This window comes from Pipistrellus kuhlii, unplaced genomic scaffold (assembly GCF_014108245.1).
Source record: "Pipistrellus kuhlii isolate mPipKuh1 unplaced genomic scaffold, mPipKuh1.p scaffold_m20_p_8, whole genome shotgun sequence".
Lineage (NCBI taxonomy): Eukaryota > Metazoa > Chordata > Mammalia > Chiroptera > Vespertilionidae > Pipistrellus > Pipistrellus kuhlii.
In genome coordinates this window covers 48,256,477-48,280,543 of record NW_023425584.1, presented here as the reverse complement: position 1 = coordinate 48,280,543, position 24,067 = coordinate 48,256,477, and the positions used below count along the sequence as shown (strand labels likewise).

At 42.7% G+C, this 24,067-nt stretch overlaps 1 protein-coding gene across 4 annotated transcripts in view; it reads right to left on the bottom strand.

Moving 5' to 3' along the window:
• Positions 1–24,067, bottom strand: part of ARHGAP10 (Rho GTPase activating protein 10) — a 237,501-nt gene that overhangs the window by 148,913 nt on the left and 64,521 nt on the right. For all 4 annotated transcript variants that reach the window (XM_045576261.1, XM_036424950.2, XM_045576259.1 and 1 more), the window contains exons 2-3: positions 17,444–17,539; positions 17,309–17,370 (exon numbers count right to left, since the gene is read on the bottom strand). In XM_045576261.1, the coding sequence (XP_045432217.1) occupies positions 17,309–17,370; positions 17,444–17,539 (158 nt within the window). The remainder of the gene's footprint in view (positions 1–17,308; positions 17,371–17,443; positions 17,540–24,067) is intronic.

The following is a 24,067-nucleotide window of genomic DNA, read 5'->3' as shown; positions in this document are numbered from 1 at the left end:
GCTTTCCATGTGAAGACAGAATCTATAACAAACAATGCTGAAATGCAAATAAAAGGAACCATTTACCAAAGGAGACCAGAGATATACAGAATAGAAAAAGGAACCTCAAAACACGTTACAATAATGTGCCACCCTTGTTATTACCCCAAACAAAGGCCCCTAAAAATTCAAACTAAAAAGTCACAGGGGAAAAAAAGAAATACATGGCTTAGAATAGGAAAGGATATTTTTTAAAATCTTTACTGATATTAGAGGGAGAGGAAGGGAAAGGGAAAGAGAAAGAGAAAGATCAATCAGTTGCCTCCTATACACACACCCTAACCAGGGATCAAACCTGCAACCTGAATATGTGCCCTGACTGGGAATTGAAACAATGACCTTTCGGTATACGGAACGATGCTCCAACCAAATGAAACTTTATTCATTTTATTTTTTTTTGAGAGCTATTGTCTATTTTTTTTAATTTCTTTATTGATTATGGTGTCTCATAATTGTCCTCATCCCTCCATTCCCATCCCAAACCCCTCCCCATGTATGCCCAAGCCCCCTGTTGTCCATGAACTCTCCAAGTGAAAGTTTAAGCACAGGTTCATTTGCTGTGTTTCATTGTGTAAGGGTTTCTCCCAAAGAGGCCATGCATACTGTGTGGTAGGGAATCCTCTCGATGCCCAGAGTTTGAACTCTCTTCCCCAGCCTTGTCACGGACAAAATAACCATCTGGGAGCATCTCCCTTAGCTTCGCTTCCCTTCATGAAACCTGCAGACCCACGGTGCTGGCGCTTGTTTTCTCCTGATGTCCCACTGCAGGGAGTGAAGGGTCTGTTCTCCTAGGACAGTTCAACACTGGTGCCTGCTCAGCACCCCATTTCCCCCCACTTTAGAGATGTCGAGCCATAACTTTTGGTTCACATGGTCCTTTAGAGGTGCTCTCAACTCTTAAAAGCTGATCCATCTTGAAAAACAGAAGAGACATTCCCTCACGTGACCTTGTGTTCCCTTTCAGCAGATATCTCTCTTGTTCTGTCTTCATGAACAGCATTCTGAAGGGTTATTGCGACAAAGGTCTCACTTTTTGGTCATTAACTACCTGCATGTTAGTTCTTTCTTAGATTTTGCTAAGGTCTCATTCCTTCTTCAATTTATCCTCAGCTCACAGTTACACTCCTTTTTTTCTTCACCCAGTGCTGTGATGGCTTGCTTCAATCTCCACTGCTGTGGATTGGAACTAAGCTCCCCTTTCCTGACGGAGCACTGGGACCTTTTCCTTCTGTTCTCTACTCATCCTATGGCCTGTGGCCTTCCATAACTTCATACGCATCCGCTGTGGGTGTCTTCCAGCTGTGCATCTCTGATCCGCACTTCTTTTTCAGGCTGGGGACCTGTCTCTGTTTCACTAATCTTTTGGGTATCTCTCCGAGAGCTTGAGCATGGGACAAAGTTTGAGAAGAGAGGAGAATGAAGGGAGGATCATTACAAACAGTGGCCAGAGCACTTCCCACAGAACCATGAACATTCCTGAGCGGGACGGCTGGCCCTTGGAAACAGGGGAGCAGGAGTTTCTAAAGACATTCATCTGCCTCATTGTGAGAACCTTCTTTAGCCATGCAGGGAGACGATGGGTGATTTAGTGCATCCTGGGTGAGAGTACTGCCAAGAGAGTGAACACACCAGCATAATATGACTCTGTATGCACAATGCTGGCAAACTGCATGGAGGAGGCGCCTGAGTAAGAGAAGACTTCCTGAAGGGGAAAATGCAGAGCTGGGCCAAAACAGGGCACAGAAGTTCTCCACGAAAAGGGTAGGGGTACAAAGAGAGGGGAAAACAGCAATTTTAGGGCATGAGTCTACAAGCAGCTCAGTGTCACTAAAGCAGCTGAAGAAGTCCAGAGTCAGGATCAGGTGGGCACCTCGGAAATGCTCAGAAAATGCTAATGTAGGCACCAATAACATGGTATATGAAGGGCTTTTTAAAATGTGAACCCTAGCCCTGACTGGGAGGTTCAGTTGATTGGAGCATCGCCCTCAATATCTAAAGGTGGCAGGTTTGATTCCCCATCAGGGCACATACCTAGGCTGCAGTTGAATCCCTGGTTGGGGTAAGTATGAGAGGGAGCCAGTCAATATTTCTATCTCATCTCATATCTCTCTCTCTCTCTCTCTCTCTCTCTCTCTCTCTCTCTCTCTCTCTCTCTCCCTCCCTCCCTCCCTCCCTCCCTCCCTCCCTCCCTCTCCCTCTCTTTCCCCCACCCTTATCTCTAAAAAAAAAAAATCAATAAAAACATCTCCTCTGGTGAGAATTTTTTAAAATGTGAATACTAAAACTCCATACTCTGTCCTTCAAAAAGGACACAAGATTACACAAGAGCAATTTTTAGGTCATTATATTTTCTTTCCACTTGGAGAATTAATGTGATGCAATATCTAACTTCCCAGGGCTAACACTAGTGTAGGAAAAGAATATAAGGGGGGTTTGTGTCTTATTGTTTGTGGGTCAGAAGCAAATTTTCAAAATAGGAAAGTCGTAGCTGTGTCAGATAACACTATATCCAATTCTTCAACAACAAAGACATAAAAAAAACATTTAACATAGAATTCATTACCATTTTTCTTGAAGAAAGTCTAATTGTGTAACTTGTAAACTGAACTTTAAGCATTCTATTCAGGAACAAAATAATGTAGCTACTAAATGCTTCAGTAAGGCAATGTGGGTTGCGCAATAAGGATTGTTTTCTGGAATCTCTCACTTCCTTTTATAATCACAGAGAAGTATTGGATAATATTTGTTAGTGACAAGTGTCACTGAAGTTTTCTAATGCCGAGACAGGATTCTTCATCCCCAGAAACAAATGAATACCAATCACAGCTACCCCTCAAACTCTGAAGGCAAATTTCTGCTGATGACAGTTTCCCAATGTGAGAGACAGCTGAAGTAATGATGTTGGGAAAAGCTTCCCAAACCAGCATATGAGAAATCAACCCGGTAATTTAAAGTGAGAGAACGCAAATATAGAATATGATTTAAAAATATATATATACGGTTACCTAACCATATTTTTTTTTCATAAAATATTGGAACAGCCACAGAGAAAAGGAAGCTTTTGCTAATGTGCTCTGGAGAGGGTTCTGGGTAGTCTGGCTTACAAACGGAATGTATCCACACAGACAGAAAACACGTGAATTAATCAGCTGCTCTCACCTTGGAGGAGGGGTCAGCCAGCTTTTTCTAAAAGGCCAGGTGGTAATTAACGCAGACTTGGCCACCACATGGCCTCCGCTACAACTCCCCAACCCTGCTGTTCCAGCACAAAAGCGGTCATGCACAGTACAAAAGTGAATGAGCGTAGCTGTGTCGCATCTAAGTTTCATTTACAAAAACAGGCGGGGTGATGGCTTTTGCCCATGGGTCACAGTTGACTGAGCCCTGCATGAAAGAATCATCTTGAGTACAGAGGCCTAAGATGTTCTACTTACTCTTATCTGATGGCATATTTTTAAAATACATTTACCAAGTTTACAGGGAACCAGAAGTTGGGAGCAAAGGTTGCGATACTGGGATGAGAGAGAATCACAGTTCTACTAGCTCTCAAGCTGAAAAGAGAGATTCCAAAGTAGTGCCATAGAATTTGCCTGGGACAAGCAATCTATCATTTCAATGCAGAAAGACTCAAGTGTAAAAAGTTATCTTAACAGTTTATGTGAATGTAATAGAGCCTTAATAGGAGCTTTAATTCCTGAAGATTTGTGTTAACTGACATTTAGCGTGTGCCAATGTCATCATAAGCTGGCCTGGAAGAAAATGAACACATACATACATCGGTTACATATTTGATTCCAAACAAGGTAATCATTCGATTGTGTGCCATTAGATCACAGCTTATTGCAAAGGTATGGCTACCACATTTTAAGAGGGACAATTTCTAAATGTGACAAAGCAGGAATGTGACTAGAATACTAAAAAGGTATAGGAGTAGGTAGGAAAACCAGAGGTGTTTGATGGGACTGGGGATAAAAGAATATTTAGAGGGACTATGAAAGCTGTCTTTCGGTATTTAAATGAATACTGCCGGGAGAAGTAAAAATCACTTTGATTTGCTTGAAGAGGACATACACGGGTCCAATGGGGAGAAGCTATCGAACAAACCTGGGTTTACTCTCAAGAGGAACTCACTAAGACCAACCAGGGACCACGCAGTGCGGTGACCTACAGCATAAACAAGCGGAAGCTAGATGGCCAATGTCCAGGGACGCTCTGCAACAGACTGCTGGCCTGAGACCTCCGAGGTCCTGCCCCTCTCTCTGATTGCAGGATTCCGTATCACTGGGAGAAGTGGAAGTACAAACTACCTATCAATGTTGATTTATCATAAACAGCAAACCACCACAGAATCCACTAGAATTTCACACCTCAACATAAAAGAACAGGATTATCATATAACAGCCTGGGGGATTCAATTTTTCCCCCTTAGTCAAGTCTGAAAACCCTTTTCATTAGACATTTGGAAATAAGAAATGATATGTCTCAAACGAAAAGGCTGCAGAGGGAGCAGGAGCAGGGTGGAGGGGGCCAAAGGGAGGCATCTGTAATACTTTTGTTGTTGTTATTAATCATCACCGGAGTATATTTTTCCATTGATTTTTTTAGAGTGGAAGGGAGAGAGAAATAGTGATGTAAGAGAGAGAAATGTCAATGTGAGAGAGATACATCAACTGGTTGCCTCCCATGTTAGCCCCGACCAGGGCCTAGGATTGAGCCTGCAATGAGGCACTGCCATTGGCCGGAATAGTACTGAGGGCCCTTCAGTCCGTGGGCTGATGCTCTATTGACGGAGCCCTACTGGCTAGGGCTATAATACTTTCAACAATAAAAACAAATTTCAGAAAAAAGGAGTAGTAGGACAGTAGCTTTTCCTACCTCTATAATTTGAGCTACAGCTGAGAAATCTACTGACAATGTGGCTGATGAGCAGAGAGTCAGACCCCACTGTGGGACGGACCCACTGCCACTGCTTTAACCTCCCCCCACATCTGAGATCACAGGCCAAGTCCCTGATCTAAATTCTAAAGAGAGTGGGACTTAGGACCAAAACCCATATTCAGTAAAAAGGCAACAGAGGCAGAATCACATCCAATGATATCTTTAATAACAATATTTTAAAGACATGAGTAAATCAATATAAATACTAATCATGCCTTTCTTTTTTTTTTTCTTTTTTTTTTTTTGGTTAATAGAGAATATTTTTTCCATTGATTTTCTTTTTGAGAGAGTGGAAGAGAAGGGAAAGAGAGAGGGAGAGAAACATGGATATGAAGAGGCATATCGACTGGTTGCCTCCTGAACAGGCCCTGACTAGGGCCAGGATGGAGCCAAAATCGAACTCTCGACCCATCAGTCCTGGGGCCGACACTCTAACCATTGAGCCAACCGGCTAGGGCCAATCATGCCTTTCTAATCACTCAGTACTAATGAGACCAGACTGAGTCTAATAAGACGGAAGGATTTATGTCTGTTCCCCATGGCCCTCAGTATTCTAATCCTGGATTCCCAGTCTTCTTGACCCCAGAGGAATGCATTATCTGAGAGCAAACGAGAATTCCACTATTTTCTCCCATGACCTTCCAGACACTTCCCATTTCATTAGACTAAAGGGAAAACTACTTTCTGATCCCAATGTCAAGAAAAGCAATGAAATAACCATTTGGCAGAGACATATTTCTTATTTTCCTTGAAACAGAACCCTGAAAAAGGGTGCCAAGGGACTATCATTACAGCACATCTCCAAACACAGGGAATATTGTCTCCGTAACTGGCCCTCCGGAGAAAGGGACCTGCTCTCCGTGAGAATTCTTAGTTTCCTTAAGGCGTGCACTTCCCATTACTGTGATCAACAAAGGACTCTAAGCAACTGGTTTCAGATGCTTAGAGATCAGGAACACTGCTGGGTCAGAAAAACAAGGGAAACCTAAGAAACGTAAGATTTAGTTGTCATTCTGAAGATGCCACCAAAACGACCAGGGCTCCGTGTTTTCGTGAAGATCGCTTTAAAAGGTGAGTGGTCACATTAAGCCAATCATGAAAACACAGACCAGGGATACTTTTTTTTTTTTTAAAGACTGTCCAAATTTTCTGCAAATGAGTATTTGTGGCTTGAGATAAAATTTCCAATGAAAGCATCAGAAAGAGGTTTTAAAAGGTGCTGCTGGATCTCAAAGAACCCAGACTGACATGCAAAGCGGTGCTGAAAAGTTCAGAACATAGTCTGTGATAAACATACGTCTAAGGTGTCAGGAGTTGGAATAACATTTTCATGAAATAAGGGGGGAAATTACTCCTAAATTATGCACGGGTGATTTCATTTTAAAATGCGGACACCTGTGTAATGAACTAAATAATGAAAGTAGACATGATTATTCAGCAAACATACATATGCATACCTAAAAATAGGCACATTGGAGCTCTCCAAAAATTGTTTTGTCCAATCTTGTCATGGGAAAATGGCATTGCCGTGTAATGAGGCATGGACAGCACAGGTAGGGGACATCTGTCCTTCTGGGCTCCGAGGCCCTTGAAATCCCTCCCTATGTTTGTGGGATTCTCTCCTTCCTAATGAGGCAGAAGCCACTACAAGAGGTGAAAAAGCCACACAGTTGCTTTCCCGAACTCCTGCAGTGAGTGTTGACATCTGAGTAGAATTCCATTAATTACATGCTCCCACCCAAGACTTTGATTTGGAAGCTGATGTGTCAGAAAACCAGTGACCGGAGAGTCGAGTGGGCAGTCGCCACTACACCAGTTTCTAGAGGCAGCAGCGGTACCAACAGCCACCGGGGACCACGGGTGCTGCTGGTGCCAGCTGTAGTGTTTGTACCCAGTGCAACGTGGAGACTGTCTTCTCCAAGCCCAGATCTGCAGTGTGGCCTAGGACATCATTCTTGGCTCCCAAAAACCTTATAAAGACACTGCAATCTAACCAATATTCTTTAATAAATTAACTTACTGAGCAAAACAGCCAGACCCTGCAAATGAATATCTAGACTAATATAGGATATTTCAGCATTTTCAGAACCTTAACTCATCTTATCAAAATTACTCCCGTACTATCCTTCTTAATATCCCTACATAAGATTTTTTTCCTGATTAAACTAACTCATTTTTACTGAATTAGATTACAATCCATCCACCCTCATCCTTTGCTACCTCTTTGTCCATCGAGCAGGTCTCTCCCTGCCCTGAGCCTTCCTCCATCAATCAGGACTCCAGTTATAACAGGAAAATTTAAATGGACAATAAAGTCCTCCCAATTTTTTTTTATTTATTTTTTTTTTTTTTAGTGATTGAAATAAGATGAGAAAGAACAGAGTCAAAGATTCTGATATGAAAGTGTGTGAAGATGGACTAATAATGCTCACACTCTGCCTACTTAATTAAGTAAAAAAGAGGAAGGGGATGTCCCAGTAGAAGCAATTCAAACTTCCAAATAAAGAAACCCCTGGATGACATTTTATTTTTAAGCAAGCTAACCTAATCCTCCTGGTAGAGAAAAATAATGTAAAAATGAAATTAAGTTTTTGGTATTAGCTCAAACACGCCAGCTAAGAATTAATGAGAATCTTAATGAACCCATACCCGAAGTGCTAACTGGGACACGGGCACAGAGATGCTGTAAATAAATTAACTTCAGTTTAAACCTAAAAATCAGAAGCTAATTAATATGAAATGGTTCCTTGAATGTCTGATTCTTTCAAAACCATGGCATCTCTCTTAATGCCTGGGAACTGTAACTTGTAAAATATATATTCCAAATTCACTAGTTCAGTAACCATACTTCTGCTTTCCTTCACACAGTCCAAGAATAAGATGTCCCCTAAAACAGTTTATATCAGCTTTCAATCCCAAATTCTGAGTAGCTTCAAAGCTAACAAAACTAGAGGATTTGAAATAAAGTTCTGACCACTTCTGCTCTCTGACTTTATTCCCAGAATATCTGGCTATGACCTATCTCTGGGGAAAAAGAAAAATTAGGTAAGTGTAACACAAAAGTTTAGGATTTCCTTAATGAACAAATATCTTTGGGTTTGTTTGAAGGGGAAAAAAACCCAAAACTTCAATTTTGAAGAACATTAATAATTAAAAAAAAAGTAGTCATTATATTTAGATTTATATCAAATTGACTCCACCAATAAAGATATTTTTATTATGCTTAGGAAAAAATGAAAACCTTCAAAACAAACTATTGGCTATATTAAGAATGAGTTATCCTAACCTAATAAGGATGTGCAGAGATTCAACCTTGATCTTCTTTCCATCCGTGTATGAGAGACAATACAGAACCAACTTCTATTTTTAAAACAAAATAAATACTTGGGCAGAACATTATGAGAAGGAATAAAATCCCACAGAAGTAAATAAAAGATAAGCCTAACAAGACAGCTGTGAAAGTATCACGAGAGAATTTGCTATTTTGTTTTTTAGGCTTAAATAAGAGAACATTTTTAACTTCTAAAGTGAATGGTAGATTTCAGTAGCATAGTGAGAAATGGAACCTACTGAATAATGTAAGGCAATAAACTGTTGAAACAAGAAAATATGAGAGAGGGGAGAGAGGGAAGGGAAGGAGGGAGGGAGGGAGTTGAGGAAGGGAGTGGAGGGAAGAAGGAGAGGGAGAGAGGGGGGAAGGGAGGGAGGGAGGAAGAGAGGGAGGGAGGGGGCAAAGGAGGGAGGTAGCGGGGGAAGGGAGGGAGGGAGAGAGACTGACTGTTCATCTAGGCCTTTGAAGGAGGACAAAGAGAGATCTCCAGCCCTTCTGTGACACCTGGGTTATTTGAGCGGCCAAGAGAGAAAAGAAAGGGCATGGGATAGAAAGGCTCTTGCCTGCTCATTCTCTCCCATTCAAACTGGACAAGAGCCTAACTCCTCACTATATCCTTCAAAACCTAGGCCTTCAAAAATATGTTGTATTAATGAAGTGGGAATCTCCTTTAAATTACAACAACATAAAGAACAGAGTTTCCATACAAATGCAGCATTTCCTGGTGACGGTGGTAACAGTAACCAAGCAGCATTTCCTGCTGATGGAGATAACCCGTAACCATAAATGCCCACACTGAGTCTCCTGTGTCCATTATCTCTGATTCAAAACAGTCTGTGTCTATGCTAATCCAGGTCTCTCTAAAAAGCAGACACCAAGGCAGGATTTAAAATACAACAAATGTAATAGAGGAAACCTCTGTGAGAGAAAAGAGGGAGGGAGCCAGGGAAGGCTGGAAGAGCTGTCAGACAGTGATGCAGAGCTGAGCCCAGGAGAAGGAGACAGGGGAGGAAGGTGGGGGGACCAGGTTAGACGGGATGCAGTTCCAGGGAAAGTTTGGCAAGGCTCTCAGGGACTCCCTGAGGCCAGGCTGCCTGTTGGAGGATTCCAGAGTTCCCAGGAGTGAGCCTGGTTTACCGCCCCTGCTCTGCTCACTGGCTGCAGACAGGCATAAGCAGCATGGCCATGGCCTTGGTCTTGGCAGGAATGCAGTGATGGAGCCACAGAGTAGCTGATGGTTGGAGATCCGAGAGCAGACTCATGGCTGCCAAAGTCCAATTCTTCCCACTGCACCACCACGGCCACTGGTATTCCTCTAGACCCCAGCATCATTTTGGCACTGCATTTCCTTAATCTAACATGCCATTATTAGTTTAAAAAAAAAAAAAAAGAACATTCCATCATTTTATAGACTATGAAGAAGAAATGCTAATAAAATCTCAATTTAGTATCTTGACATTTGGAGCTTTTATATGTACTGGAAAAGCTCTTTGATTGAGAGTTAGGTGTTTTTTTGTTTGTTTTTGTTTTTTGTTTTTTGTTTTTGTTTTTTTACTATGTAACCCTCTTGTGCATGAGCAAAGAAGAAAACAAGCAATTTGTTAAGGTATTTCTAAAACCACTTCAGAATCCAATTCCTCTGAATCCCTTTTCCTTTCAGCCACTAATACCTGGCTTTCTCCACCTATTTTTTTTTTCCTCTGTGTTGTCAAAAATATTGGTGACACAGTATTTCCTTAAGGAGCGATCCACTGGGGTCTCCAGGATTTTCCTCCAAGACAATGGCACCCACTCGTTAGGCTGACATTAGCACTTCCTCGACCTAACCAGGTCTCACTGGCAGATCTTTAGACACCCACCAGGACTCATGTCATCCTTAACTGGTCCTCACATGGTTTAGTGACTGAAATATCAAGAGCCTACAGTTGTCCAAATAGTTGCCCAAAAAAGTTGTCCAAGAAAGTTCTCTCTCAGCCTACAGTTGTCCAAAGCCTGTTTGGACAACTGTAGGCTCTTGATATTTCAGTCACCAAACCTGGAGACCCCAGTGAAGCGCTCCTAAAGGAAATACTGTGTCACCAATATTTTTTACAACATCGAGGAAAAAAATAGGTGGGGAAAGCCAGGTATTAGCGGTTGAAAGGAAAAGGGATTCAGAGGAGTTGGACTCTGAAGTGGTTTCAGAAATAGAAAACAGAACCAAATTCATGTTTCTTCAGGACCACTGCCTGGTAAAAGGCAGCTACAAAGACACATCTCCATTTCACCCATGCTGAAAGGTGGAGGGAAAGGGCATTAACTCCTACAAGGAGGTAAAGGCAAGGAATGATGTCTTTGGGATCCCACAATAGAAGATTTGACTTTTAGTCTCTATCACCAACGAATTTCGTGATGTAGATCAAATCATTCCACCTCACTTGTTCTAGTACTAGCCTGCTTGTTTGTTTGCTTAAATCAAGTGGTTAAGTGTGAATTATCCTAAGTTCTTTCTCAGCCCTTTGTTTTAAGAGCCAAGGCCACACCTCTGAGTACTTGATGAGAGGATCTTAAGAATGATTTGAGATGCCCTGGCTAAGCCCACAGTAGTTTTCTCAGAAAACTGCACATTCAGCTGAACTGATTCCCACTAAGGGAACCACGTCTCTGGATCAGACAATGAAGCAAGCAGGCTGGTTACATTAGGGTGCCCCCTGCTATGTGGGCAGAGGAAGAAGAGTTCATGTCTATTCTTTGCTCTTTTGTGCCAGCAGTCATAGGTTAATCAGAAGAACTAGCTGATTCCTCAGAAGCAGGGAACACACCCAGGATATTAGAATAGGAAACACAAAGTTTCAGTGGGGAAGTAGGATGTGGGATGACAAGGCTGCGAGGCCACAGATGACAGTGAGTCACCGAGCAAGAACACTGAGTCAGAGGCACGGCCCCACACAAACGGGGGGTCCAAGAAGGAGCCCAGGCCTCCTGCGGAAGGCATCTTCACTCATTCTAGAACTGTGATTTGAGTTAGTCCTGACCACAATGTCCATGGGATTCTGGGCCAGTCAAAACCCAACTCTCAAAAGGTACATTCTCAAAAGAACAACACAGGTTTCACAATGACATCCACATTTAACGGAATTATAATGGGTTTATAAGAAAAAAACAACATCACAGTATTTGAAAAACTGATGATGTATCAAATGGGAAGATTCTTCATAAAGTTAGACCTCTACAAACTTTTAAACAAAACTGAAAAAAATGTTTTCATAAATAAATTGTAGATTTTTCTTCCCCATCTGAATGTGCCTGGCAACAGAATGCCACACAAAAATGTGACACTTTATCTATAAAAGAACTGATTAAAACAGGCCTGATATATCATATAAAATTTATAATTAAAGCAAGATGAAACTAAAGGCACAGTCTTTCCACCAGGATGCCCCAGGTACTTAACACGTTACAGGAACTCACAATGTTAAACACAAATCAAGTTAACACTGAACTTCCTAACAGCAAAAATCTGTTCCATTAAACAAACCACCTAAATTTAGTCCAAAATCCTTTGGAAATGACAGGTCAAAAGCTTAGATTTTTAAAGATTATTTGAACCATGTGGTAGACCTAAAGTCATTAAAAGGCAATTTATAGTGCATCCACTGGCAGACAGCTTTAGCTCCAAAGCTAGGAATGCCGGCCAAGTCGTCACTGACACCCTAGGCCAGTGGTTCTGATTTCAGCGTGCATGACAAAAGCCTGGAGGCCGGGGAACCCCACCCCAGAGTTTCTGACACAGTCGTCTGGGTTGGGGCCCAAGAGTTTGCATTTCCAGCACGTTCCCAGGTGATACTGATGCTGATGGGGGAGGGGCCAACGATGGCGGACCACTGCCCCAGGGTGCACTATGGGAAGATTATCATGAAAATGTCTACCAGAGGATAAACGTGATTTAGTTCATTTTGACCAACATGCGTTTTTCTAATAATATGATGAAACTTTTGAAAGTAAAAAAAATAGAAAATTTGGGACAAAAACCAGTGTCAAAATTCCTCAAAAGATATAGAAACCACTTAACTACATGACTGTAAGATATTTGAGACAATGAAAGAAATGATGAGAAAGGAGTGAAGCAAATCAGACAAGGATTGAGGGAATGCTGGTATCTTGCCTGGAACCAGTGGTCGGCGAACTCATTAGTCAAAGAGCCAAATAACAACAGTACAACGATTGGAATTTCTTTGGAGAGCTAAATGTTTTAAACTTAAACTTCTTCTAATGCCACTTCTTCAAAATAGATTCGCCCGGGCCGTGGTATTTTGTGGAAGAGCCACACTCAAGGGGCCAAAGAGCCACATGCGGCTCGCGAGCTGCAGTTTGCTCACCACAGATTTATTAAACTATTAACAAAAAGTGTTTGGTTCTCAGAGGCTAGGGCCTTCCTTATCCGGCATAAGCTCAGGGCAAATCACCCAACAAGCTTTCCCCAAGCCAGTGTTTTCAGGAGAGTAAAATCTGTGGTGGGAAAAACAACATGGAATAAGCGGAAGAGGGTCTCGGCCACCTCCAGAGGCTGTGCAGGCACAGGGCCATCCTGCTCAGGTGGGAAAGGGATGCAGCTGGTGGAAGAGACACTCCACCCTCCCCCGCTTGCCAGCCCAGTGGCATGGGGAGGGGGGCACTTTTGTGCATCATCAGGCAAGCTAGACCTCCTCTCTCCAGTTACCCCCTCCCCCCAAAGCTTTCCTGGGCCTCTGGGCCTCGCACAACCCCCAGAAACTGAGCAGTCGTGTTTCAGAGGACAAAACAAACTCCTACGATAAAAGGATACCATGCAGAGAAGTAAATACAGGATGAAGCCCTTTGAAACACGACAGCACTATTTTAAAAGTCCTTACATTCCTGGCCAGCAGCCCGCCTGGGATAAGGACACCCTGTCCTGCATCACCAGAGAGAGCATCTCCGGAATGCTGGCGGAGACACCACACAGCGGCTCCCTCCCTCCGAGAACGGGCAGGGACCACACCAGAGCAATGCTGGCCGCTCACGGCCCCGGCTCCTCACTTTCACAGGCACGGTTGGCCATGTTTTCAGCACAAACAACTTACTTGAAAACACTGTCCTGAAAAAGGACAATATTGGCCTTTTATGGGGCGAGGCACAACCATTCATAGAAACCAGACTTCCGTGCCTGGAGGAAAAACTTTGGCTGGCTAGATGGGCCTTCTTTCCACTTCCCTTCCCGACACTTCAGTTCACAGCTACAGAGCTGGATACCAGTGGGGGCCAGGCAAACACACACCTCCCTCTTTCCCAAAATCGAGTTGTTTTCCACAAGAGAAAACCACCCTCCCTTCCATCTTTCCTTACCTGCCTAACTCTCATTCACCTGTAAAGGCAGCTCAGGAATGGTGTCTCCAACTTTAGAATGTTTCTACCTCCATGTACAGCTGTCATTTCCCATTCCTTTTTAAATATATGTGGCTATTTTCACATGCTGCCGGTTTGCAATATTTGATGTAAAATAAGAGTTTTTAAAAGTTCACAGAATGAATTTGGCATCCACCTGTTTAAAGACCGCCCTTATCTCCCTCTCTGTGCTGGGGAGGTGAGAGCTGGTGCAATGATACAAAGGCTCCCCGTGGCATCTCCGTCCCCTACACTCCAGCTCAAACACCACTTCTTCCAGACAGTCTTTCCTGAGCAGCACGGGCTTAGCTGCTCCCCACTCCATGCAGCCACGCTCCATACCTCTGCTACTGCACTACTGTCATGTAGTTTGATCAGCTTTTTACAAGTTAGTTTCCACAAACACATTGGACACTTCTTGAGAGAGGTACCTTTTCTTACGCAAAAGTTTAAGGCTGGTGTCTAGTAAAACATAAAAAAAAAATTTTCCCCTAAGTATTCAAAGCAACTTAAAGGAACGAAGTTAGCCATAATAATTCCTTACAATTTACATGGTTTAAAAAAAAAAAAAAAAGTGATCACTGACTATTAACATTTGGCAGAAACACCCAAAAGACATCAATATTGGTTAAATGTCAAACGTTTTATCTTTTATTAACTTCACTAGAGACCCGATGCACAAAATTCGTGCAAGAGTAGGCTTTCCTTCCCCCAGCTGTCGGTGCCTGCTTTTATAGATTATTATCACTGTTAACTCAGAAAATAATGCCATAAAAGACCTTTAAAGCTAACAAAACACCAGGAATTCTTATCAAGGGTTAAAAAAAAAAAAAAAAAAAAAGGAGGAGGGACCTATAGAATAAAAGAGACTTAGAAACTTATCAATCAAATATATTGTGTTTGGATCCAGATTCAAACAAACCCACTGTTACTGGGGGAGGGGGTGGGAGAGACTGGGGGTGGGGAAGGGGCAACAAAATGTAGATGGATATCAGAAAAATGGGAATACAACATAATTCTTTATAATATTAAGGAATTGTTATTTGTTTTTAGGTAAGTCAAGGATCCTGTGGTTCAAAGAGTTATCGAGTTACCTTTAAGAACTATGGACAAAGGTATTTATGGATGACCCTGGGCTTTCTATCAAAATAATGGGGGGGGGGGCAGTTAAGAGGTAGAGGAGACACAAGATTGGTGATGTGGCAATGGTGTTTGAAGCTGGGTGATGAGTACATGTAGGTTAGTTATATTTTTCTCTCTACCTTCTGTACACGCTCAAAGTTTTCCAAACTAAAACGTCAGAGGGGGAAAAAAAGATAATTTGATATCCAGATGTCCTGTTAATTCTGTGATTGGTCACAGCTGCCCCCACTGCTTGCTGGCTTTGAATAGTTTCCTGCTATCCAGCAGGTGTTACTGTTCCCACAGAGGGTTATAAGAGACTGTCCCATTCCTCTCTGAGTTTCATGGCCTTATATGGTCAACATCCCAGTCTTACTTCCACCCTGAGGTTAAAGCCTAGCCCAGCCATCCTCCTCCTACCTAAGACAGATACCCTGTCAGCCCCCATTACAACTGAAGATTAAATCAATAAATCCCCTCACTCAGCTCGGAGAGCCATGGGCAGCCTGGAGGGAAGACCACATTCCGGTTTCACCTCGGGAACATAAAACGGAAACAGAATATCAAGACAGGGAGTAGAGCCCTGAGTGGCTGGGCTGGTTGGAGTGTCATCCTGTACAATCAGGGGTGGGGAACGTCCAGCCCTCGGGCCATATAAGGCCCTCCAAATCATTCAGTCTGGCCCTGCCAAGGCATGAGGGGTGAGTTCATTAAAAGTTTGACCAAATATAGCAGGCTAATGTTTAAGCTGAGAATTCTGTATGCTATAAATATCCAAATGGCCCTTGGCAGAAAAAAGGTTCCCCACCCCTGCTATGCACCAAAAGGCCACAGATTTGATTCCCAGTCAGGGTACCTACATTGTGAGTTGGATCCCAGGGTTCAATCCCTCATCAGGAGGCAACTGATCAATGTTTCTCTCTCATATCGATATTTCCCTCTTTTCTCTCCTTTCCTCTCTCTCTAAAATCAATAAAAAACATATCCTCAGGTGAGAATTTAAAAAAAAAAAAGACCAACTGTGGTCACACAGTATTTCCTGCAGAGCTAAAACTGAGCACCCACCTGACCAGTACTATCTTCCCCCAGATATCTGGAAGCCTCCTACAGTTCTCTGCAAAGGTCTTCCCTCCCAACTTTAGGTGTAATAGTACCAGGTCCCACCCTCTGGCTAAGTACCCTTCCTTGTTAAATTCTGTAGCACTTATCACTACCTGACAATGTATTATATGGGTGTTTTTTTTTAATTATCATCATCATGTCCCCTTTCTAGAATGTAACCTCCCTCAGGGCAGGGACTTGGCTTTGCCTCTGTGTTCAGATTTTAATCAGTTACTGGAACACAAAAGGCAGAAGAAGATCTGACACGTATTTGCGGAAGGCTCAGGCTCCCAGGAAAGCACAACTAAATATCAAAGAGGGTTGAGACTAAAGTCCACGGCTATTAACTATTAACAAAGCCTATGAACATGCAGCTTCACCACCGGCCACACACTCACACCCACTTCATGGAGCAGCAAAAGGATGTCGCGGGACTACTTTCATCCACTCTCACATGTAAACTGGCCTAAACAGCTGAAAAATCAGTGACGACAGGATCACATGAACAATGGTTGACTATGTCAGTTTGTGCCAGAAAAACCTAACAGGACCATAGTGCCTTCACAAGCCCTCTGAAAGCCTGAAAAGATGGTGAGAATTGTGTGTTCTAATTCAGTGCCAATTCTACTGTAAATTTTTGTGCAATGAATATCAGTAACTTGGTGGGAAATACAAGCTTTTTAGAAAGGTAAGCATTATTCAATACTCAAACTGCATTGCTGGGTGTAAATAACATGATTTACTCAATGCACTCAGCATAGCATCACACATGTAGAGAACACCCAATGAAGTGTAGCTATTATCATTACTGTTAGAATCACGATTTTCAAAGCAAAGTGAGATCTTAAAGACTTCCTGAGTTCCCTCCCTCTCCACACAGCCTGGAAATCGACAGATATAGCTCTATATATCTGCTGTCCCTATGCTTCTACACAAGCTTTTCTGCTTTTATCTTTTTTATGCATTAAGGTTCTGCATGAGACCCACTTTAAATCAGGGGTGGGGCACCTTTTTTCTGCCAAGGGCCAGTTGGATATCTATAACATCACTCACGGGCCACACAAAATTATCAACTTAAAAATTAGCCTGCTATTTGGTCAAATATTTAATTAACTCACCAATAATAATCTGGCAAAGCCAGGCCAAATGATTTCCCAGACCTCAGACAGCCCGAGGGCCGGACATTCCCCACCCCTGAATGTAAAATCCAAGTGTTGATGAACATCTAGATGGCAGTGATATAGTCTGACTCACTATTTTACTGATCAAGAAACAGGTCCAGAAGTCCAGGAACTTAGCTAAAATCTTGCCACAGTGGTCAGCACCACTGAGGAAATGGAAACCTGATTTTCCCTGCTCAAAGTTGGATTTATTCATTGGCATCCCACAACTCACCATGATTTCCCTCTGTTCTTCCAGGTTCTTCAAAAAGTTAGAAAATTCACGCAAGGAAGCATCTGTCAAGAGAAAGGAATTGTTATCTGGCGGACAAAGCAAAGGAGAGCAAACCAAACCCTCCCCTTCACGTACCAATGCAGCGTTCGTCATCCGTCTCCGCATCGCCGATAAACTCAAATTTAAAGTCTCTGAGCGAGTGAGCAAACTTCCGCTGGGCTGCCGAAAGACCTGGAAAGAAAGATTTAATCATGAGGTGGGTCCTCGTTTTATGTCAAGGCTGAGAAGATATTTATTCCTCGTAAGGTCAAGAGAGCTAGAAAGCTCTACTCCAATCAGTCTGGGACGAGGCACAACCCAACTGCTTTGCCAAGGGGCCCACCATCCCTGGTGCTCTCTCCTGGGGCTTCTGTCTTCCACTCTGCATTCTGGCAGAGAGCAGGTGCTGGAGAAATGTTTATTCCACCCCCCACCCCCCTAGTCTCTTGTTCCTCAGAGATCCAACTGCTTCACCTAGTTCCCTAAAACACTTTTCTTTCTCTGCTTACTCAGGTCAAAGCTTGCCCAATTCAAAAGAGAGGACCATGAACACACACCCCTGATGGTATCTCCCAGGGCTCCAAGAGATCCGGCTGGCTACCAAGGTTTCAAACGGAAGTGTCTGAAGTAAAGATTGGTAGTTACAAAATAGTTGGGGATATAAAGTTCAGAATAGGAAATACAGTCAATCATCTATATATGTAAAAGCCAAGCAACCGGAACGGCGAGCAACCGGAACAACCAGAAGGACTGGTCACTATGAGGCCCACTGCGGCGGCCAACCAGTCCAATCAGAGCCCCGACTGCCCTCCCCTCAACCTCCCGCAGCACCCTCCACCCTGTAAGCCAGCCCCTCCCCCTGGCTGGCCTCACCCCTGATCGCCTCTCCCATCCCAACTGGGGGTGAGGCCAGCAGCCAACATCCCACAGCCCCTCCCCCCCCCAACGGCCCTGCCCCAATTGGCCCCCATTGGGGCTGGCCTGCAGGGCCCTACCTGTGCACGAATCCATGCACCAGGCCTCTAGTATTATAATAACTATGTATGGTGCCAGGTGAGTACTGGAAATATCAGGGTGAACACTTGGTAAAGTATATGGTTGTCTAACCACTATCCTACACACCTGAAACTAATACAAAATAATCTATATATATATATATATATATATATATATATATATATATATATATATATATATATATATAAATATAAAAGCCTAAGTGACCATGGCAATCAAACAGACAACAGAACAGGCTGCAAGGGGTGACCAGGCCGGCAGGGGGGTGAGGAGCGACCAAATGACCAAACAGCAGGCTGCATGGGGTGACCAGGCCCACAGGGGGGCAGGAGGGGGGACCAGGCCTGCAGGGGGGGTTGGAGGGGCAGTGAGGGGCAACCAGGTGGCAGAGGGGGGCAGTGAGGGGTGACCAAGTTGGCAGGGTGGGGCAGTTATGGGAAAAGAATTCATTCTGCAAAAGACCTATAGAAGTCCTCATCTTTTCTTACCAGAGATTAACAGAAAATAGTGGAAAACCTACTTCTAATCTAGGCTAATGTTCATTTTATGGGCCACATGCCATGCTAGGTAATATTTTTTTCTATCTCATTCAATACCCTTGAAAGATAAATAAAGATGATCTCCATTTTACAATGGAGAGTTAAAGCTCAGAGATGGTAAGTTATTTGCACAAAGTGGCACAGCTACTGCAACAGTAAAGGCTGAATTCTACTTGAAGGCCATGTGTCCAAAGCCCAGGCCCTAGCCAGGGTACAATCCTCCCTCAGGTCTAAAGCACTTTTTAAGAAGCTGCTCACTGACGCCTGCACTTCTTATGCCTCTGATCTCAGTACAATGAGTACTGACAGACTGTGTTCCAAAAAAACTTCATGTCAAGCAAATTTTTAAAAATTGAAAAAAATAAAATGCAATCAATTACTGCTGGTCAGAATGCCCTCTTACAACAAATAAATATAGACAAGAAAGTGAAATGAATAATGCAAAACACCAAGTGCAGTTTTTAATAAGATGGTATGATAGTAAAAGCAAGTGTTTTTGTTTTTTTTTATGTTCTTCATTGTATTACAGCTCACAAACAAGAAATGAATGCTCACCAGCTCTTTCAGCTGTTGTCATAGCTTTGTTTTTGTTTTTTAATTTTTCCTATTAGACTATGCCTTAGAGCAGTTTTATGTTACCAGCAAAACTGGGCAGAAAGTACAGATTTTTTCTTTGACCCATGGCCCCTGCAGATGCACAGCCTCCTTCATCATCAACATCCCCCACTGTCATTATGTTTGAAACTTCATTCTTCCTCTAATGTATGTTTCTCTCGCTGTTCTCAAATGTTTTTCCTTTTCAAAATAAAAAAATAAATTGTAAAAGACTTCAATGTTAAAGGGGGAAAACCTTACAACTTTTAGAAGAGGCTATAGGATTGTACTCTCTTACCCTTGGAGTAGGAAAGAAAAGCACAACGATAATGGAAACGCAATGGTTTGTGAGCACGGTGGTCTCGGCTCTCACCCCTGCCTGCAGGGGGGTGGTACACGTACAGCCTCGCCAACAAGTGGCAGGGTCTATGTCCCCACCCCTTCAATACCAGCAGGGCTTGTGGCCCACAGGACGTGGTGAGTGTGACACCTGCTATTTTGGAGCCTCCACCTCAAGAAGCTCTGTACACCTTTGCCCAATTCCATGTGAACGAGTCCAAGCGGGCCTGCCGGCTGATGAAAGACTTGTGGCTCAGTCACCCCGTTATCACCCCAGCAGTCAGACAGCCAACCTTGTGAGAGGGATGTCCGACTGCCGGTTTAGGCCTGATCCCTGGACATCTCCCGAGGGGTCCTGGATTGGAGAGGGTGCTGGCTGAGCTGAGTGGACTTCCCCTCCCACCATGCACAAATTTGTGACAGGAGGCAGGTAGTCACTGCCTAGTCAGCTAAGTCCCAACTGAAATAAAGTTGTTTCAGCCACTAAGTTTTGGGGTGATCGGTCACAAAACAATGGATAACTAGTATAAAAAGATCATTAAAATTTGTTTCTGTTTAAATTTTAAATATTTAAAAAACATAAAAAGGGGAAGATAAGCACAGAGAAGGTATAAAAAACTGCTATAGAATGCGGTAAGGCAGAACCCCAAGAAAAAAAATGGGGAAAAAACTTGAATCAGCCTTTCAGGAAAATAAGTGAAAGAAATCCATATAACCTATAACTACATGGAAAGGTGCTCCAACTCATTAGTGAGAATAAAAGTGAAAATTAAGACCTCTAGATACCTGGACACAACCATCAGACTGGCAAAAATCACTAAGTCTGGCAACCTCCAGGGTGGGTATAATCCTGTACATGGAGCAACAGAGAGCCTCACACACCGCTAGTGAGAGTAAAGATTGGTGTGTTTACTTTGGAAGAGTTGGGCATTGTCTAGTACCTTTGGTGACATCTTACAACCCAGAGGTTGTTCTAGGTAAATTATAACAGACCTGATTACAATTAACAGCCAAATTTTTTTTGGGGGGGTGGGGTGGGGGGGACAAATACTGGTCAACAGAACAAATAACTAAGTTATAGTGTATTCATATACTAAAAAGTAAAAACTCACAGATCAACACAAAGGAAACTTGATTTGGAGAGAAAGAAGCAAGTCACAGAAGAACACACATACCATGGATCTTTTATATAAAGTTCAAAACAAGCTACACTAGAGTACGTTTGGGTTGCAAATATAGGTCACTCAATCACAGACTAGCAAGGGAATGCTTATCTCAAAAGTTCACACATTGTTTATTTTACCACTGGGAGCCAGGGAGAGCAACACAGTCCAAAAGCTATGAGGGCATTATAGTGTTTTAGGTCATAACTGGTGGTGGGTCTGTGGATGTGTGCTTTGTCATTCTTCTTTAAAACATATAATACATTTGTTTCATATACTTTTGTATTTTTGCCATAATTTTCACATTCACAAAATTTTTAAAACCGTAAGAAAGTAAAGTCTAGCTATTTTAGGCCATTCAAAAATAACTCCGTTTCTATTGTAATCTAGACAACATACAATTATTCTCAGCTCTAACCACTCTGACCTGCTCTTGGCTCACTCTTGCTGATCTGAGAGTCCTCAAACGTGGGTTCCCTCCACCTGAGGTGCTCCTTCCCCACCCCCACTGTCACCTGACAGGTCCTCTCAACAAGTTTGGCTCAGCAAAGAATCCTCTTCTCTCACCATCCTCTCTAAAATTATGTACTCCCTCTGCCCAAGGTCCCCCTCTAGTCCTTTGTCCTTTTATTTTCTTCATAGCACTTATTACCTAAAATCACCTCATTTAGCCAATATTTATATTCATGGTGATCTATTTTAGACTCTAGAATATCATGTCCCTGAAGCAGCAACTGATAGTCTTCTGCTTCCTTATGTCCCTGAAACAGGGACCACAACAGGATTTTTCTGTTTTAACTTATATCTGGTACCTATTTCCAAATATTAATAAGTGGGCTTATTATCATTAAAATGACTTTGTATTATTCTATTTTGCTAATGTATGCTCTGCCAGTACTCAATAGGGGTATGAAGCTGGTTCCATTTATGTTTATACTAGAGGCCCAGTGCATGAATTCGTGCAGGGGTGGGGTCCCTATACCTAGCTGACGATCAGGCTGATTGGGGCCTGCCCGTTGCGGGGAGGGACAACGGGATGTTGGCTGGCTGCAGGAGGCTGGCTGTGGGAGTGCACTGACCAACAGGGGGCAGCTCCTTTGTTGAACGTCTGCCCCCCAGTGGTCATTGCATGTCATAGCAACTGGTTGACCAGTTGCCTGGTCTACCAGTAGTAAGGGTTGCTTAGGCTTTTATATATAGATAGATAGCTATGTGTACTTATTGTTTATATTTACTTATATACAATGTATGCATGTGTATACTAACAGTAATACACACACATACACACACACACACACACGTATATATAATCATCAATGCTGTATAAATTATATTTTCCCTCTGGAGTTATTTCCTTTGACTATTTTATCCAAAATACTTACTCAGGATACTTGAAAGACCATGTTTCATATAATCAGGATAGGATGCCCTCCAGAAACTTAAAACTTAAATACATAAATTTTCCAACATGTACTTCATATTTCCTAATTTTGCAAGTTGAAATGCTTATGATAGCAGATTAAATTTGAGCTCATCTGCAGAGTTATTATATTTCTTTTATGTAAATAGCATGTTGTCTAACCTCTGCATTATTATAATCACATCAATTTATTTTAGAATATACCATTTTCCTCACTCAGTTTTCCTCTTTGTTGACTTCCTTCTGGTGTTATTAGAGCTTGTTGTGCAAAATTTTTGTTTAAAAATTTGACTATACCAAATTCCATTCCTTTTGAAAATCACAGATTTATTACCTTCCTGTTACCTGGTACATTTTCAATTTACTTCTCCTCCCATGCAGTTTACACTTTTGTTGCTATCTTCTGCCTTTCTAAACATAATATAGAATCATAAGACTTACTAGATTTAGTACAGTCCTATGAAATAAGTACAGTGATGCTTTGTACAAAGGATAATTTTTTTTCTTTCCACTATAATTACACATGAAACTCAACCAGTCAGAGTGCACTAGTTACAAAGACTGGAAAAGACAGTGAGGGGGCACCCTAGACAGAATTATCTTTACTGAGTGCCTACTCTATGCTAATTGACTTAAATATCATTTACTCTTTATAATCAGCCTGCAGGGTAATTGCTGGTGCCACCTTATCATAAGTAGGTTCAGAGATAGATTAGTGACGTCATCAAGGTCACACACTTCTTTAGGCTGCTGGTAGTACGCTCTAAAGGCATTGACTAAGCTTCCACTCGTGTCCTTTCTACGACATCACTCCAGCTTTCAAGGAATTTAACATTTTTCCCAAATACTTTGCCCAGATCTCAACCAGTTATCTGAAAGGCTCAAATGCAGAATTCTAACCAAATGGAAAACTCATATGCGTGGGCCTCCATGCCCCCATCTTCTGATTCCCGAGTTCTCCGAAGCAACACTGCCCTTTGAAACACCTTCAAGGCGCACATGACGCCAGCTGGTGGACAAGGCCAAGCCTGAGTTGAGCACAAAAAGCTCAACTAACATAAAAGACTGAATGTGATTTGCACTCTTCAAATGTACTGGCCACACCAGAGTCTCCCACACTGGAATTTTTAAGCCCTCGATCCATCAACAAATAGGAGGGAAAAAAAAAAAAAAAAAAAAAAAAGCAAGGCCTTCTCAGGGACAGAAGCAGTCTGAGAGGTGAGGAATTCTATGGGGGACCTGCTGAGTCTGAGATGGAGGACACTCCATGGGGAGATTCAAGCACAGCTTTCAGCCAGATTTGGAGAATCCTCTGGACACTGGCAGAGCCACCTCGGATCACCCTTGATGATCTTTACGCATGAAAATCATTTCTGGGAGCATAGCCACCCACTAAAAGCGTTTTTAGTGAAGACCAGGAACTATCGCACTTGGGGGTGAAGAGAATACCTCTCCACTCAGGTTGCCCCACTTGCACTGAACTTCTAGGCAGCCCCCTGGAGTGTTGGCCTCTGAGGTGACAAGCCTGGCCTGCCAACTCCTGCAACTTCCCACCCATCCACCATGGCACTCACTCACGGTGACACAGAAGATGCGGCATGTTCTTTCATTCTGGGCATAAACAGGGGGAAAATGACACTAGCAAATA